Here is a 16742-nt window from a genome sequence, read left to right as displayed (position 1 = left end):
AGTAGTTAAGTGTCTGCCTTCGGCTCAGGGAGTGATCCCAGCGTTCTGGGATCGAGCCCCACATCAGGCTCCTCCGCTAGGAGCCTGCTTCTTCCTCTCCCACTCTCCCTGCTTGTGTTCCCTCTCTCGCTGGCTGTCTCTCTCTCTGTCAAATAAATAAATAAAATCTTTAAAAAAAAAAAAAGCTTGCCCTTGTACAATAAAACTGGTATCACAGAGTAGCATGCTCCTTTGCACACTATACTGCTCCTGAAGGCCTTCACAGTATCAGAAAATATTTCGGTGTTCTAAATGTACTATGGTTACTTATACTGTTTGTTATAATATCTCAACAAGAAAGACGTTCAAATCATGAAAACTAAATTAAAGCTGGTCAGCTAATCTAGTCTGAAAACCAAGCAGCCATTCTAATCATTAGATGGTCCTGATGACTCTTTGTACTAGCCAAAGAATATTCGGGCTTTTGCAACTAGACTTTAGCTTCTCCCAGGTCCAGACTGGTTACAATGGCAAGAATATACAGAGGCAGGCCAGATTGTGCTTAGGCAGGAATTTAGGACTGGCTTGGTATGGATTCAAAATTAGTCATTCCTGATAACACTTCAAAGAACAGTGAGAAAAATAATTTTTGGCTGAAAATCCACATTTTGTCTACTCATCAACCAGTGCGGATTTGGGGGTGGATGGTGAAGAGGCTGCATTGTGAGTATGTGCAACACCTGCTTTCCCCTCTAGCTCTCTTATCACAGTTGCTTCACCCTCCTCTCCGCCCTTCATGCCCCCTTCTGTAATATCCCATCTCACTTCCAGCCAATGAGAAATTTAGCAGCATGGTGGTAAGTCCAGACTTTGAGTCAAAAAGCAGCCACAAACAGGTTCTATACTTCAATCCCAAAGACAGACTCAAAGGATGAAAGTAATAGTATCTATCATATGGGGTTGTTCTGAGAATTAAATGAGCTAATATATACAAGTATACTTAGAATAGCACTTGGCCTATTGTAAATATTATGGATTTTTTTTTTTTTAAAGCAGAGAGACAAGAAGAAATAATTAGAAGCCCCTTTTCTGGCCACCAGAATCCCAGCTCTGCAAAAGTTGACAAACTCTAAAATATCCCAAACATGTGATGTGTAAAAACAAATGTGAAAAGTAGTCCTGATAATCAAGAGGCATCCAAATACAGAAAAGGGGAATTGTGAGTAAAGATCTCCCATAATTTTTGAGGGCTTCAAGAGACCTTTAATAGATCCCTAAAGAGTGTTTGATCTCTTTCCTTCAACCTCCAGGGGAATGAATCAATGCTTATTAGCATACTAGAAGGTAGGGGTTGCATTACATTGCTGAGGACTGTGGGATCAGCAGCACAAGTAAGATAAGGGAGAAAAGGATACAGACTAATATTGCAATGCTCCTCAATTATGTATTAAGTGCCTGCAACAGTGCAAGGCAGTTTTCCTGCCACAGAATCCACCAACAATTATATATGTAATCATAATCCTTCCGCTCTTTAGGAAGCCCAGCAAGTTACATCATAATTTGAGATAGTAACTACTCATATCATATTCATTAGCGTGACATCATTGCACTTTAAAAATCACTATTATGTGATGTCAATTTTATAATTTTTTTTTAATATTTTATTTTTTTACTGGACAGAGAGAGAGAGAGCACAAGCAGGGAAAGCAGCAGGCAGAGGGAGAGGGAGAAGCAGACTCTCGTGGAGCAGGGAGCCCAAAGTGGGGTTCGATCCCAGGACCCCGGGATCATGACCTGAGCTGAAGGCAGACGCTCAACTGACTGAGCCACCCAGGCGTCCCTATAAATGTTATTTTTATATATTTTCTGTTACCCTATGAGTTAACATTAAAATAACTTGAGACTTTATCTGATAGCTAACTGATATAACCACCGAATTTTTTTAAATTAGGGGAAAAAAATCAAGGCAATAAAAAGGCAAACACAGTAAAACTGGCAATTAAGAATGTCTCTTTAGGGGTGCCTTGGTGGCTTGGTTGGTTAAGCATCTGCCTTCAGCTCGGGTTATGATCTCAGGGTCCTGGGATCGAGCCCCGAATTGGGCTCCCTGCTCAGCAGGGAGCCTGCTTCTCCTTCTCCCTCTATCCCTCCCTACTGCTCATGCATGCGAGTGTTCACTCTCTCTATGTCTCTCAAAAAAATGAATAAAATCTTAAAAAAAAAAAAAAGAATGTATCTTTAGGGGCACCTGGGTGGTTCAGTCAGTTAAGCATTCAACTCTTGATCTCAGCTCAGGTCAGGATATCAGGGTTGTGAGATTAAGCCCCTGTGTCAGGCTCCGCACTGGGCATGGAGCCTACTTAAGATTCTCTCTCTCCTTCTCCCTCTACCCCAACCCCCTTTAAGAAAGAAAAGAATGTATCTTTAAGTTCCTCATATAAATACCTAGACGTTTTTCTTCCATATGAATCAATACAGTTCCAGGATGATGCTTGCTTTAAATGAATTGATTTTTCTAGGACTTTCAAGAATGGAAGAGAATAAATCAGCATCTGAGTTACCTGAGGTAAGCTGAATGCAATGCTCCCTGGAACCACGGATGGATGGGTCCTCAATGTAAATGTGTACCTGTGGTTGGGAGAGGTCCTCACGATCACATGCCTAAAAGACAGAAACGTAGTTAATGCTCCATGTCAAAGGAAATAAAAAACATCAATTCCACTGCATGTGTTCATTTCCGACAACTGATGCTTGATGAGTACCAGGTGGAAACATGGCAGAGAGTCTGACAGTCCTGAAGGAACAGAACCACAAATTTCATTTCTTAAAACGGTTAGGAATGCAAAATGCTTTCCAGGAATAACCTTGGGCCAAGCACACATCAAGGAGACTCAGGATCAAGTTCAAGAGAGTACATACCAGTCAAAATATCAACACTATTATATTTCCAGTTTACATAAAACTAAAGACAATGATTTAGAGTCCTTGATATTAAGTAAAAATTAGATGAGTTTCCTCTTCTGGGAATTATTTCACACCCTCAACAGAATAAAGGGAGGAGAACCAAAGACAGAAGGACGAGGATATAACAGTCCAAAAAAAGTTAGTTTTAGGACTAGTCATTAAATCTCTGTAGGTTCTCACAATAGTTGAAACAGTTGCAACCTACAAAATTAAAAAGATGGTAAAAATAAAAAATTGTCACAAAAAAATGTCACAAAATGTATTTTGTGATATCATATAGATATCAATATTTATTATTTCAAAGCATTTTGTGCTAATTCATTCTGCTCAAAAGTTACCCATATATAGATAAAATATAGTCATCTCATGATAACCTACTACAACAAGAAATTGCCAAGGACTGTGTGTGTGATGAAACCTTCAAACTCTATTTTGCAACAGCGCTATCTGTTTTAAAATCACCTTTTAGAGGGGCACCTGGAGGGCTCAGTCAGTTAAGCATCTTCCTTCAGCTCAGATCATGATCCTGGGATCCTGGGAGCAAGCCCCAAGTTGGGCTCCCTGCTCAGCGGGGAGTCTGCTTCTCCCTCTCCCTCTGCTCCTCCCCCCGCTAGTGCTCTCTCTCTCTCACTAGCTCGCTCTCTCAAATAAATAAATAAAATCTTTTTAGAATATCATCTTTTAAAATGTTATGACTTTTGAAATATTAACGGTTGATGTTTCTATACACATCTTTCTGCCACTAGAACACAAGTTCCTTACATCTGCTACATTTCAAGTAACTCCATCATGAGTACAGTGAACATCTGACAAATATAAGAATTCCATAAACAAATTCTCACACTGATTATCTATACCCCAGTTTATAAACAGAAAGTTCTGTGTTCAACTTAGCATCAAAGAGTTTTTAGGATAAGAAACAATATTACAGCAATCATGTAGTGCAGCCCCTTACCCTGAAGCTGAAAACTACAAACAGTTGGCGATTCTAACTTTGTAAAACTCCTGGATTTTACAGATAGCTTTTTTTTTTTTAAAGCCTCAGTTAAAATTCTGCCTTATTGTTCCTTATTTCCCTAGTCTGCCTTCTGGTGGGCTCCTTTATCTCCTTACCTCTACCTGCCTCAGAAGCATATAGGTGGCACTGAACTTGGTAGTGGGGTTTTTAGAAATTTTGGCAGTAGGTGATATGAATTGGTTAAAATAAAAGACAACAAAAGAATACTTATAAGTAAATAAGTAAATACTTATACTTTGTTGTGCATCTTCCAATTTTCACGTCTCTTGGATTATCATAGTAATAATTATCAAAATAGCTAACATTTATTGAGGGCTTATTCATGTGCAAGGCACTGTTCTAAATGCTTTATTTCTGTAAGTCAATCTGCCCAACTACCCTGAGGAAGATATCATCATCATCCCCATTTCACAGATTAGGACACAGAGGCACAGAGACGGTAGATAAAGCTTATCCATGGTCATCCAGTCTGTAACTGGCAGAGCCAGAATCCAAACTCAGACAATCTGACTGCAGAGCCAAAATCCTAATGACTATGCTATATATGATTTAATAACCAGTATGTTTAGTTCTGCTAAGAAAGTTGATAAAAATAAAGATTATATATAAAAAGCTATGTATGATTTTTAAAACATATTAATCAAAGTTTAATATAGTATAGACTAAAATACACAACACTCCCACCTCTTCCATTTTCCAACTCAGCAGGAGGAATTAAAAAATTATTCTCAAGTTTCCTAAAAAATAAGGGCTCTCTAGAAGTTTCTAAAACACCACTTGGCAGGTTAGGAGAAAACAAAGTTAGATACTCACTGGCCAGGCTGGAAATCCTTTTCATTCACAACTGCACAGTTGGTTAAAGATAATTCATCTGTAGGACATCTTGCAGCTTGCATACTCTATAAAAATCAATGATTAAGAAAATAAAATTAAGTCATCTCTTAAATATTTTTTAAAAATTTATTTATTCAAGAGAGAGAGAGCACAAGCAGGGGGAGCAGCAGGCAGAGGGAGAGGGAGAAGCAGGCTCCCCGCTGAGCAGGGAGTCAGACATGGGGCTCAATCCCAGGACTCTGAGACCATGACCTGAGCTGAAGGCAGACGCCCAACCAACTGAGCCACCCAGACGCCCCTAAGTCATCTTTCATAACCTTAAAGAATAGTTTATGCCTCCTGTCCTCTATTCCTCATCACCTGTAGTAATTACCTATTGTTTTTGACTCCCTGCATTCCTTCCTCTGTGGTAACAGCAAACCCTTCCTTTGGGAAACTGTTCCTTCCCCATTCCATATGTTTCCGTGGGCCTGCCAATCACAGCACATGTGCAACTACAGATTCTATTTCATCCGTGGAATTTTATACAGGCATATGCCAGGAGAAGGACACTTTCCCTGGCCTCACCACTGCATGGAGGTTTCACTGCTCTACAAGAGTGAAACTATCACAGAGAAAGCCAAGGTAACAGAGACACAGACAAACAGAGACCTTGAAATACAGATCTGACCAAGTTAACTAACCAAGTTAAAGCCCTTGAGATGAATACTGAACACTGGTTATGAACCAATAAATTCTTTTTTTCACTCAAGCTTATTTGGTTTTCCATCTTTTCTGAAGAAAAGAATTTTGACTGATTCAAATGCAATGAAGTAAATTCAGTAAGTTTAATAAAGTGTATCATGAACAAATATTTTTATAAGAGACCCCAAGTGGCATGAGCCACATCTCCTAAGGATTAAGAAAGACCATCATCCAAATACCTCCCAACAAAGATAACTGGAGGGTATATATTTTTTCAAAGCAGCAATTAATCTTTTTGATCAACAGCTACTAGCAAAACATTCCTTCATATAACATACTTAACCAATAACCCTTCTACCATTCTCTAGGGTTTCCTAGTTAGTGAAATATGACCCTTGTAGTCATGACATGTAGTTTATGACTAAAGTACTCATTCTTTACATCTCAAGCCAAAGCTGATTCTTCTTAAATTTGCCTTCCAAATACAAATGTATAAAGCAAAATATATTACTTTTTGCTTTGTTTTTAACTAAAATACAGTCATCCCAGTTGTTTAGAGCAATGGTCCCTAAAGCAGGCTATGTGCACCAGAAGGATTTGCAGATAATCCAAGCATCAAAATTAACTGCATTTAGAAAACAGACCTCTAAAAAGGTATATCATAAAATATTAGGCCAAGATTTTAAAGAATAATGAAGTAGCACTTTGCTCGTATTTTTTAATAAAATAGAGAATATGTTTTACATCTTTAGTTCCTTTTTAACTCTTTTTGTATATGTTTTACTATGTATATAAGCTACTAGTATGTCACTTGTAAGTACATATGTATACATATTGGAGATACAGGACCAAAACATGTTTTACTTATGGGATTCATAAAATGTTTGGAAATCACTTATTTAGAACATGAGATGAATAAAGTCTAGATCAAAAGTTTGCTTTATGAATGAGATGGTTTTTTGCCCATGGTCAGTCTGACTAGCCATCTAACAAAAGTTTATCAAACTTTTCTAGTTTCCTACCCATCCTCAGGTCTCTCTCATCTATAAGCTTCTTCCTTGTACATTCTTCTCTCTCCACTAATGCTGAGCCTCTTGCCTAGCCAACTCCTACTCATTTCAACAATTCTCAGCTCAGACATTACTTTTTCTAGAAGACCTTTCTAGACCTTTCCCTCCCCACTAAACTGATACGATAAAGTTCAAATGAAAGCACCTATTTTTATTGTCTGTTTACATGTGTGCATGGCATAAAAGACAGTAAGCTTCTCAAGAACTCAACTATATCTTGCTTACATGTGTGGTTCCCCAGGACTAGTACAGAGCTTGGTACACAGTGAATGCTCATCAAACATCTGCTGAATAAATGAACTTATGGATCAATATAAATCTAACTGCAGAATAAACTGTTCAAAGGACATGTACACAAAGGACATTTCAAGGTTACTTAGGAAGTGGTATGAAGTGACATAATTTAATTTATCTAATAGTTCAAAATTACACAGAACTGATATAGCCAAAGTAATAAAAAATGTACAAGATGCTCAATTAACCTTTTATTTTTTAAGATTTTATTTATTCATTTGAGACAGAGAGACACAGAAAGAGAGAGAGCATGAGCAGGAGGAGAGGCAGAGGGAGAGGGAGAAGCAGACTCCCCTCTGAGCTGGAAGCCCCGACGCAAAGTTCGATCTCAAGACCCAGAGATCATGACCTGAGCCAAAGGCAGACACTTAACCACCTGAGCCACCCAGGCACCCCTAAGTTAACCTTTTCATTTATAAACTTGTTTAGTTGTCAAAGAGGCAGTGTCCTCACATTTATTATCTTAGTTTCTGTTGCTCAGGAGCCTAGGCATGGCTCATCTGGGTTGTCTAAAATCTCGTAAGGCCATTATCAAGAAGTCTGCTGGACTGCACTCTCATCTGGAGGCTTGCTTCAATGATCACAGGGATTATTGGCAGAATTTATTCCATTGCTATTGTGAGATTGAATGTCCAGGCTTCTTGCTGTAAAACACCCTCAGTTTTTGGAGAATATTCTCAATTCTTTGCTACATGGCATTCCTAATATAGTCACTTAGTTCATCAAGCCATCAAGGAGAGTCAGTACATTGAGTCCCCTAGCAAGCTGGAGTGTTATGTAACATGATGTAATTATGGAAATGACATTGCACTGCCTTTGCCATAATCTATTGGGTAGAAGCAAGCTGCTTGTCCCATATACTCAAGTATATGAGGGGATTACACAGAGGCACAAATAACTAGAGGCAGTGATGGGGGGGTCGGCTTCCAGTCTGTCTGATACAGGATATTATTTATAATACTTTTCTACATCCATCAAAAAAAAAAATTGCCAAAGAGGTAGTGTCCTTCAAAAAAAAGTAAAAAACTCTGTAGAAGTCATCTGGCTAGCCAACCAAAACAGATGCTGTGAGCAAAAGGCCTTCCTAGTGGAATCTAGAAGCATCTGTGTTTTTATGATAAGCCAAGCAGGGTATCTCATTTTCTCATCAAAATATAAATTCCTATAAATAGTAGCTGTTTACCCACCACAGTAATGCCAACGGAAAATTCCACAATTTTTCTAACATTGAACTTGCCTCTAGGAAACAATAATAAAAACTCAGCCACTACAGCCATGCAGCTAATATGAAATGAAAATACCACACTGATAGGCAATTTTATAAGTTCAGTTATCTGAGTTACTAGAACATTTAACCATCTAAAGGCTGTAAAATGTTTTCACTAATAACTTGAAATGTAAAAAATTATTAACTCATTGCTACTCAAAAGAATAAAAATCTCAACAAATCTTTAATTGAAACTTTAGCAGAGGCAATTATATCATTACTTGAAAGCCTTTATTAGGGGCACCTGGGTGGCTCAGTCGTTAAGCATCTTCCTGCAGCTCAGGGCGTGATCCCAGAGTCCTGGGATCGAGCCCCACATCAGGTTCCTCTGCTGGGAGCCTGCTTCTTCCTCTCCCACTCCCCTTGCTTGTGTTCCCTCTCTTGCTGGCTGTCTCTCTGTCAAATAAATAAATAAAATCTTTAAAAAAAAAAAAGCCTTTATTAAAGTGCAGAAAGAGAATTTGCTTCTCTTCATCAAAAAAAAAAATTGGAAGGATTTAACTAGGTCTCCTTTGGGCAACATTATACAGTTTTTGAATTCAAATAGCATAATTCCATCCAAAGGTCTACTTTAAGAACTGGATTAATTAAATATATGCTTTGTCACTTACCAAAGAATTTAATAGGGAAAAATAAATAGAAAAAAACAGAGTGCAGTACCTAACTAGAAGAGCTCCTTGCCAAATAACTGCCCCTACCCTAGCTAACTGCAACACTCATGAATCCTCGTGCTTTTCCTCTGCGGTGCTTGAGGCTTGGTTACATCTCTCTAGAGACACCCAAATCCCCCACAGGAAAGGGAAGTAGGACGGATAACATGAACTTGCCCAGAGCCAGCTCCGCTGACAAGTCTCACTCCATTATTTCTTGTCAGACGAGCTTTGCTGAAAAATAACATTTTAGAACTGCGTTGTTCAATAAAGTAACCACTAGACAGAGATGGCTATTAAAATTAAAATAAAAAATTCCATTCAGTTGCACTAGCCACCTTTCAAGTGCCACATGTGGCTAGTAGCTATTACTGTGGAAATTTCCACTGGACAGGGCTAGTCTAGGATTATGTGAGAAAGCCCATCAGTGATATCTGTCTTCAGGCCTCTGAGATCACTCCATGCTATAAACTCAGGTAATAATTTCTGTTAAAATTTGAAGTCACATGAGCCTATAAGTGGTGGAGTAGAAATAAGTTAGTCTTAAAGTTATCTCTCAAAGAGCCTGTAGGGATACTTCTACCTTATTCATTTCAGACCAATAACTATTCAAATAAATGAACCTCCTGACATCCCTTAGGGCCTTAAAATTCCTTTACAGATTTATCCTGAAAAAGAAAAAAAGCAAGTTCCAATTTTGGTCTTTTTTTGGGGGGAGGGACCCCAAAGAAAAATGTAAAAGGCTGACAACATTAAATACTGGCAAAGACGTAATACAGTTTCTTATAAAGTTAATGTGACCCAGCAAGTTGGCCTAGCTTTTTATTCAAGAGAAATGAAAACATATAGCCACACTTGTACACAAATGTTCACAGAAGCTTTATTCATTATAGCCAAAAATCGGAAAGACACACAAGTGCCTACCAACACATGAATGGAAAAACAAATTGTGGTACTGCCATACGATGGAATACTACCCAGCACTTAAAAAGAAACCATGGATACATGCAACAACATGAGTAAACTTCAAAAACATAATAATGAGTAAAAGAAGCCAAATGCAAATCACTGGATATTATGTAAATTTCACCTCATATTCAGATGAAGTTCTAGAAGAGGCAAAAGTAATCTAGAGCAACAGCAACGAAAAGATCAGTCAGTGCTTGCCTGAGTGAAAAGGACAGTAAAGAAGCATGAAGTAACTTTTTGACATGACAGAAGTGTTTTATATGGTTCTTTAAGATTTTATTTACTCAGGGGCGCCTGGGTGGCTCAGTTGGTTAAGCATCTTCCTTCCACTCGGGTCATGATCTCAGGGTTCTGGGATCAAGCCCCACATCGGGCTCCCTGCTTGGTGGGGAGCCTGCTTCTCCCTCTTCCACTCCCCTGGCCCTGCTTGTGTGCTCAGTCTCTCGTTCCCTCTATCTCAAATGAATTTATTTATTTGAGACAGTGAGCGGGAGCACGGGGAAGGGACAGAGGGAGAGGGAAAAGCAAACTCCCCACCTGAGGAGGGAGCCCAATGCAGGGCTCAATCCCAGGACCCTGGGATCATGACTCGAGCTAAAAGCAAACACGTAACCAACTGAGCCACCCAGGCGCCTGATAAGTGTTTTACATCCTGATTGCCTTTTACTGTATATAGGTTATAACTCAATAAAGTTGAAAGATTATGCTCTGATTTTTCAATGGCTGTACAGTCTAATAATTTCCATTGCAAAGATAGGATAAATGCTAAAACTAGAAAACAGAGTTTCAGTACAAGTTCAAAATGGGGCCCTTATCTCTATATAACAAAGACCTAGACCTTGATACATCCACACTCCTACCTGGTAGACAGAGACAATTTGGTCTGCAGAACAGCCTCCGTTCACTCCCCAACCAGTCCTCATCCCAGACGCAGGAAACATACAGAACTAAAGAAATGGTCAGATCTACCTCTAAAAGGCCAGTCCAAGGGTACTGCCCATACTGGCCAGTCCTGGGCACAGGAAGTCAACGTGGAAGGATAAAACCTACAACTTCTTCTGGCACAAATGTCCCATACTGACAGTCAGATTGGTAATTCTTCCTCCTGAGAAGAATAAGTAAGGATTTTTTTCCCTGTAATAATTCTTCCCTTAAGAGGCAAGGAAGTTTGAGCTAAAGTTCTACCCTCCCTATGGGCAGGGACAGAAAAGTGAGAAAATAGTAGGAAGAAAGGCACACCCACCCACACATACACAACAATGAGAATTAAATGAGATAATCCTCATTTACTGATGCGGAGTAAATACTCAATGAATCTTAGCTATTATTATAACTATCCTAAAGATACTCAGTAATAGCAAAAAAAAAAAAAAAATCACAGACACCTAAACCTAAATAAATGCCATTAATAGGGGTGTGGCTAAAAGAATCCCAACTATGCAGCCATTTCAAGGTCAAGGTACCTCTGTGTGTTGCTGACAAGGGCAAATGTCCACTATATAGTGCTAAATGTTTCTTAAGTTACAAAACAGTGTGTAGGGTAACCTTTTTTTTTAAATAAACAAGATACACACTAAAATAGCAGTATTTACTTCTGAGGAGAAACAAGAAGGCATAAGGGAAACACTTTCACTTTTCACAATTCTAAAATTACTTTTACAATAAATAACCTTTGTCTTACGGAAATAATTTTTCTTTTTAAGTTTATTTATTTTAAGTAATCTCCCCACCCAATATGGGGCTCAGACTCACAACCTCAAGATCAAGAGTCACTCCCTCTTCTGACTAAGCCAGCCAGGCACCCAGGGAAATAATTTTAAATATGGAAAACTTCTATGTACAAAATTGTCCTCTATAGCATTATTTTAACAGTGATGAATTAGAAGCAACCTAAAAATACTATTTCCAAGTAAAGGCTATGTAAACTACAACATATCCACTTAATTAAATATCACAATATATTGAGGGGTTTATATCACAGGAATATGAAAAAATACACATAAGTTTTACTTTACAGTTTGATTTTTTAAAAGAATAGCAAATCAACTAAATGGAAACACACCAAAATGTAAAAAACAATTGTAACTGGATAATGGAACTACAGATGATTTTTTTTCATCTTTTTTTGTGCATTTTCCAATTTTACCAAATTAAAATTTTTGTTTTAAAGTTAATTGACGGTGGAGTGCCTGAGTGGCTCAGTCAGTTAAACATCCAACTCTTGATTTTGGCTTAGGTCATGGTCCCAGTTCATGAGATTGAGCCCCACGTCAGGCTCCACGCTCAGCAGTGAGTCTACTTGAGATTCTCTCTCTCCCTCTCCCTCTCCCCCCCCCCGCCCTCTCTCTCAAATAAATAAATCTTTAAAGTTGATTGATGGCATTTCATTTTAGATCTCTGTCTGCTTCTGTATAGATAGTTATGACCACACACATTAGGAAATAACTCAAAGGACATGCTTAATAAAGGTCATTGTCATTACGCATGACATACAAGACACTGACTCATCCTTTGTGTGTGTCTTTTCTTCATAATTAAATCATGTTGGTTAAATCTAATTTTCTTTTGATAATGGTGTGACAAGGATTTTTGTAAATAAAGAAAAAGCACGTCTAGCAAACTCAGTAAGAAGCTATAAAATATGGTTTGAGGGGCACCTGGGTGGCTCAGTCATTAAGTGTCTGCCTTCGGCTCAGGTCATGATCCCAGGGTCCTGGGATCAAGCCCCACGAAGGGCTCCCTGCTCTGCAGGAAGCCTCCTTCTCCCTCTTACACTCCCCCTGTTTGTGTTCCTTCTCTCAGTCTCTTTATAAATAAAATCATTTTAAAAAATAAATAAATAAAAATAAAATATGGTCTGAGACACAGAACCACTTGATAATCATACAAAGAGTTAAAATTTATTTATATTGGGCAGGTTAACCAATGACAGTACAGCACTAAATCACAGTCAGTTAACTGAGTCCTTGGCACTGGAAACAATTTCCTCTCCAAGGCTGCATTAATCTGGGGAAGTTCGTCAATGCCTTAAAATAAATTATTTAAGAATTTGGAGAAGTACCTGGAAGAATATCTAGCACATGATAGGGACTCAATAAGTGTTGGTTGAATTTTAAAATTTTTGGAGAAATATATCTACAAAGTTGAAGAAAATTAATGCCTATCTAAGCAGATAAATACATATAATCAAAAACTGCTATAAATAAGAAATAGACAACAGGTTCCAAGTACAACAGAAACAAAAAATGTTTAAAGTACTAGAAAAAAGTTTAGCAAAATGCATAAGACCCTCATAAAGAAAATCAATGGAAATACATAAGAGAATATCCATATAAATGTAGAGAAATATGATGTTATTGTATGCAATGACTCAATATTGTAAGGGAATCATGAACTCCAAATTAACCTATAAATGTAATGTAATTATAAGCAGAATCCCAACGGGTCATTCATAAATTCAATACAGTAAAGGAACTGCCAAGTAAAATACAGTAGAGGAAATGGGAGGGAATTTTCTTAATTTGTTAGTCAAGAAAACTTTTAGCAAGAATGAGGGCAACTGGCCCTACTAGACATCAAAACATGTATATACAATAATTAAAACAAGATGGTACTGGTACAAAAACAAACGGTTCATGGAGTAGAACTACCAACAGAGAGGGGCGCCTGGGTGGCTCAAGTCGCTAAAGCGTCTGCCTTCAGCTCAGGGAGTGATCCCAGAGTTCTGGGATTGAGCCCCGCATCAGGCTCCTCTGCTGGGAGGCTGCTTCTTCCTCTCCTACTCCCCCTGCTTGTGTTCCCTCTCCCGCTGGCTGTCTCTCTCTCTGTCAAATAAATAAATAAATAATAAAATCTTAAAAAAAAAAAAGAACTACTAACAGAGAAATAGGATTAAATATACATGAGAACTTAATATACAAGATTGAGAATCAGTGGGGGAAACTATTCAATAATGGTGTTGAGACAACAGACTATCCATTTGGTAGTGGTGAGGGAGGAGTGTTAATAATAAAAGCTAAGGGGCGCCTGCGTGGCTCAGTCGTTAAGTGTCTGCCTTTGGCTCAGTTCATGATCCCAGTACACTGGGATCGAGCCCCGCATTGGGCTCCCTGCTCAGCGGGAAGCCTGCTTCTCCCTCTCCCACTCCCCTGCTTGTGTTGCCTCTCCCTCTGTCAAATAAATAAATAAAATCTTAAAAAAAAAAAAAAAAGCTAATGTGTTTGGGGAGTTTCATTATGAATCAGACACAGTTTTAAGAGCTTCACATACCTGCAAACATCCCAGCCCACAATTCTTTCTGATTACCAAAATCTAACATTACAGTTGACCCCTTGAACTACATGGGTTTGAACTCTACTTCTATGAAGCTTTTTTTTGATAAATACATTACAGTATTATAAATGTATTTTCTCTTCTTTATGATTTTCTTTATATATATATATATATTAACATATATATATATATTTTTAATCAAGTAAACTCTATGCCCAACGTGGGGCTCAAACTCACAACCCCAAGATCTAGAGTCACACGTTCTACCAACTGAGCCAGCCAGGTGCCTCCCATATGATTTTCTTAACATTTTTTTCTCTAGCTTAATTCACTGTTAAGAATACAGCATACAAAATAAGTGTTATTCAACCATTTCTCAGTAAGGCTTCTGGTAACAGACTATTAGTAGCTAAGATTTGGGGGAGTCAAAAATTCTAACTGGAATTTCCATTGTCAATGTCCCTAACCCCTGTGTTCTTCAAAGGTCAACTGTATCTGCCTCACTCCAGCTCTAGGTGTGTTTCTCACAACACAAGAAAATTACTCCTCTTTAAATGATTCTTTAATATGATTCATTCTGAATATTCATACTTAGAAGAGAAAAAATTATTTTAAGGTGAATAACTGAAGATTGCATATTTTCATCCTATAGGCACCTTCAATATGATTTAAGCATATAATATAGTTTCATTTCATCATCTTCAAGGATCACAACAGTCCACTGTTAACTTCAACCACCCTCATCTTGGACTTCTAGCCTCCATAACTGTGAGAAATAAATTTCTGCTGTTTAAAGTTACCCAGTCTCTGGCATTTTATTATAGCAGCCCAAAAAGACTAAGACAATTTCATGTAACATACAATTCATCATTTTAAAGTGTACATTTCAGTGGTTTTTACAATATTCGCTATGTTGTGCAATCATCACCACTAACGCTTCCAGAACATTTCCAGCAAACTTCAAAAAGAAACCCTGTACTTATTAGTAGTTAGTCCCAATTTTCCCCTCCCTTCACCCTCTGATAACCACTAGTTTAACTGTCACTGTGGATTTACCTAGTCTGGACATTTCATATGAACAGAATCAGAAAATCTGTCATCTTTGTAGGACTGTCTTCTTTCGCTTAGCATAATGTCTTCAAGATTTTCTATGTTGCAGTGTGTGACCAGATCATTCACACTGTATGAATAGGCCACATTGGTTTATCTAGTCATCAGCTGATAGACATTGGGTTATTTCCACTTTTTGGCTATTATGAATAATGCTATGAACATCCATCTAACAAGTTTATGTACAAACATGTACTTTCGTCTCAATTATATACCTAGGAGTAGAACTGCTGAGTCATTCTGTTTAACTTTCTGAAGAACTGTCACTGTTTTCCACAATGACTACAGCATTTTACATTCTCACCAGCAGAGGATAACATTTCCAATTTCCCTGCATGAGCACCCACACTTTTTCTTTTTTTTAAACTATAACCAACCTAACGGGTGTAAAGTGGTACCTCATTGGTTTGTTTTGTTTTTCTTAAGGCTGGGCGTGGAGCCTAACGCAGGGCTTGAACTCACCACCCTGAGGTCAACACCTGAGCTGAGATCAAGAGTTAGATGCTTAATCAACTGAGCCACTCAGGAACCCCTCATCATGGCTTTAATTTGCATTTCCTTAATGATAATGATGTTGAACATCTCTTCACATGCTTACTGGTCATTTGCACATTTGTTTAGGAGAGATGTCTATTCAAATCCTTTACCGATTTTTATTTTTCCATTGCCTGTTTTTATATTGTTGTCTTTTAATGTTGAGTTGCAAGAGTTCTTTATATATTCTGGATACTAGACCCTTATCAGATATATGATTTGCAAATATTCTCTCCCATTCTGTGGGTTGTCATATTTTTGATAGTGGTCTTCGATGCATAAAAGTTTTAAATTTTGATGAAGTCCAACTTATCTATTTTTTTTATGCTTTTGTCATATCCAAAAGAAAATCACTGTTTAACCCCAAGTCATGCAGATTTTTACCAATGTTTCTTCCTAAGAATGTTACAGATTTAGATCTTTCATCCATTCTGAGTTAATTTTTTGTATGTGGTGTGAGGTAGGGGTCCAAATTCACTCTTTTGCATGAAGATATCCAGCTGTCCCAGCATCATTTGCTAAAAAGACTGTTCTTTCCCCATTGAATGGTCTTGGCATGCTTGTTAAAAATCAATTGACCATGAATTTATGGGTTTACTTTTGGACTTTCAATTCTATTCCATTGGTTTATATGACTATCCTTATGCCACCAGCACATCATCTTGATTATTATAGCTTTGTAGTAAGTTTTGAAATCATGTGTGTGTCCTGCAACTTTGTTCTACTTTTTCCAATTGTTGTGGATTCAATGGCTTTGCAACCCCATATGAATTTTAGGAGAAGCTTATCCATTTCTGGAAAAAAGGCAGTTGGAATTTTGACGAGGATCACACTGAATTTACAGATCAATTCAGGGAGTATTGCTACATTAATAATATTAAGTCTTCCAATCCATGAACACAAGATGTCTTTCCATTTCTTTAGATCTTTAATTTCTTTCAACATGTTTTGTACTTTTTAGGGTACAAGCATTATACTTCCTTGAATTTATTCATAAGTACTTTATTCTTTTTGATGTTATCGTAAATGGAATTGTTTTCTCAATTTCATTTTCAGATTGTTCATTGCTAGTGTATGGAAATGCAACTGATTTTTGT

General features: G+C 37.8%; 1 protein-coding gene across 2 annotated transcripts in view; it reads right to left on the bottom strand.

Annotated features, from left to right (window-relative positions):
• The window catches only part of NSF (N-ethylmaleimide sensitive factor, vesicle fusing ATPase), a 147310-nt gene that overhangs the window by 118456 nt on the left and 12112 nt on the right, over positions 1–16742 (bottom strand). For both annotated transcript variants that reach the window (XM_040640450.1, XM_040640451.1), the window contains exons 2-3: positions 4775–4860; positions 2541–2640 (exon numbers count right to left, since the gene is read on the bottom strand). In XM_040640450.1, the coding sequence (XP_040496384.1) occupies positions 2541–2640; positions 4775–4860 (186 nt within the window). The remainder of the gene's footprint in view (positions 1–2540; positions 2641–4774; positions 4861–16742) is intronic.

Source organism: Ursus maritimus, unplaced genomic scaffold, assembly GCF_017311325.1.
Source record: "Ursus maritimus isolate PB19 unplaced genomic scaffold, ASM1731132v1 scaffold_24, whole genome shotgun sequence".
Lineage (NCBI taxonomy): Eukaryota > Metazoa > Chordata > Mammalia > Carnivora > Ursidae > Ursus > Ursus maritimus.
Note: the sequence above shows the minus strand (reverse complement) of the source record. Positions and strands in the feature narration are given on the sequence as shown.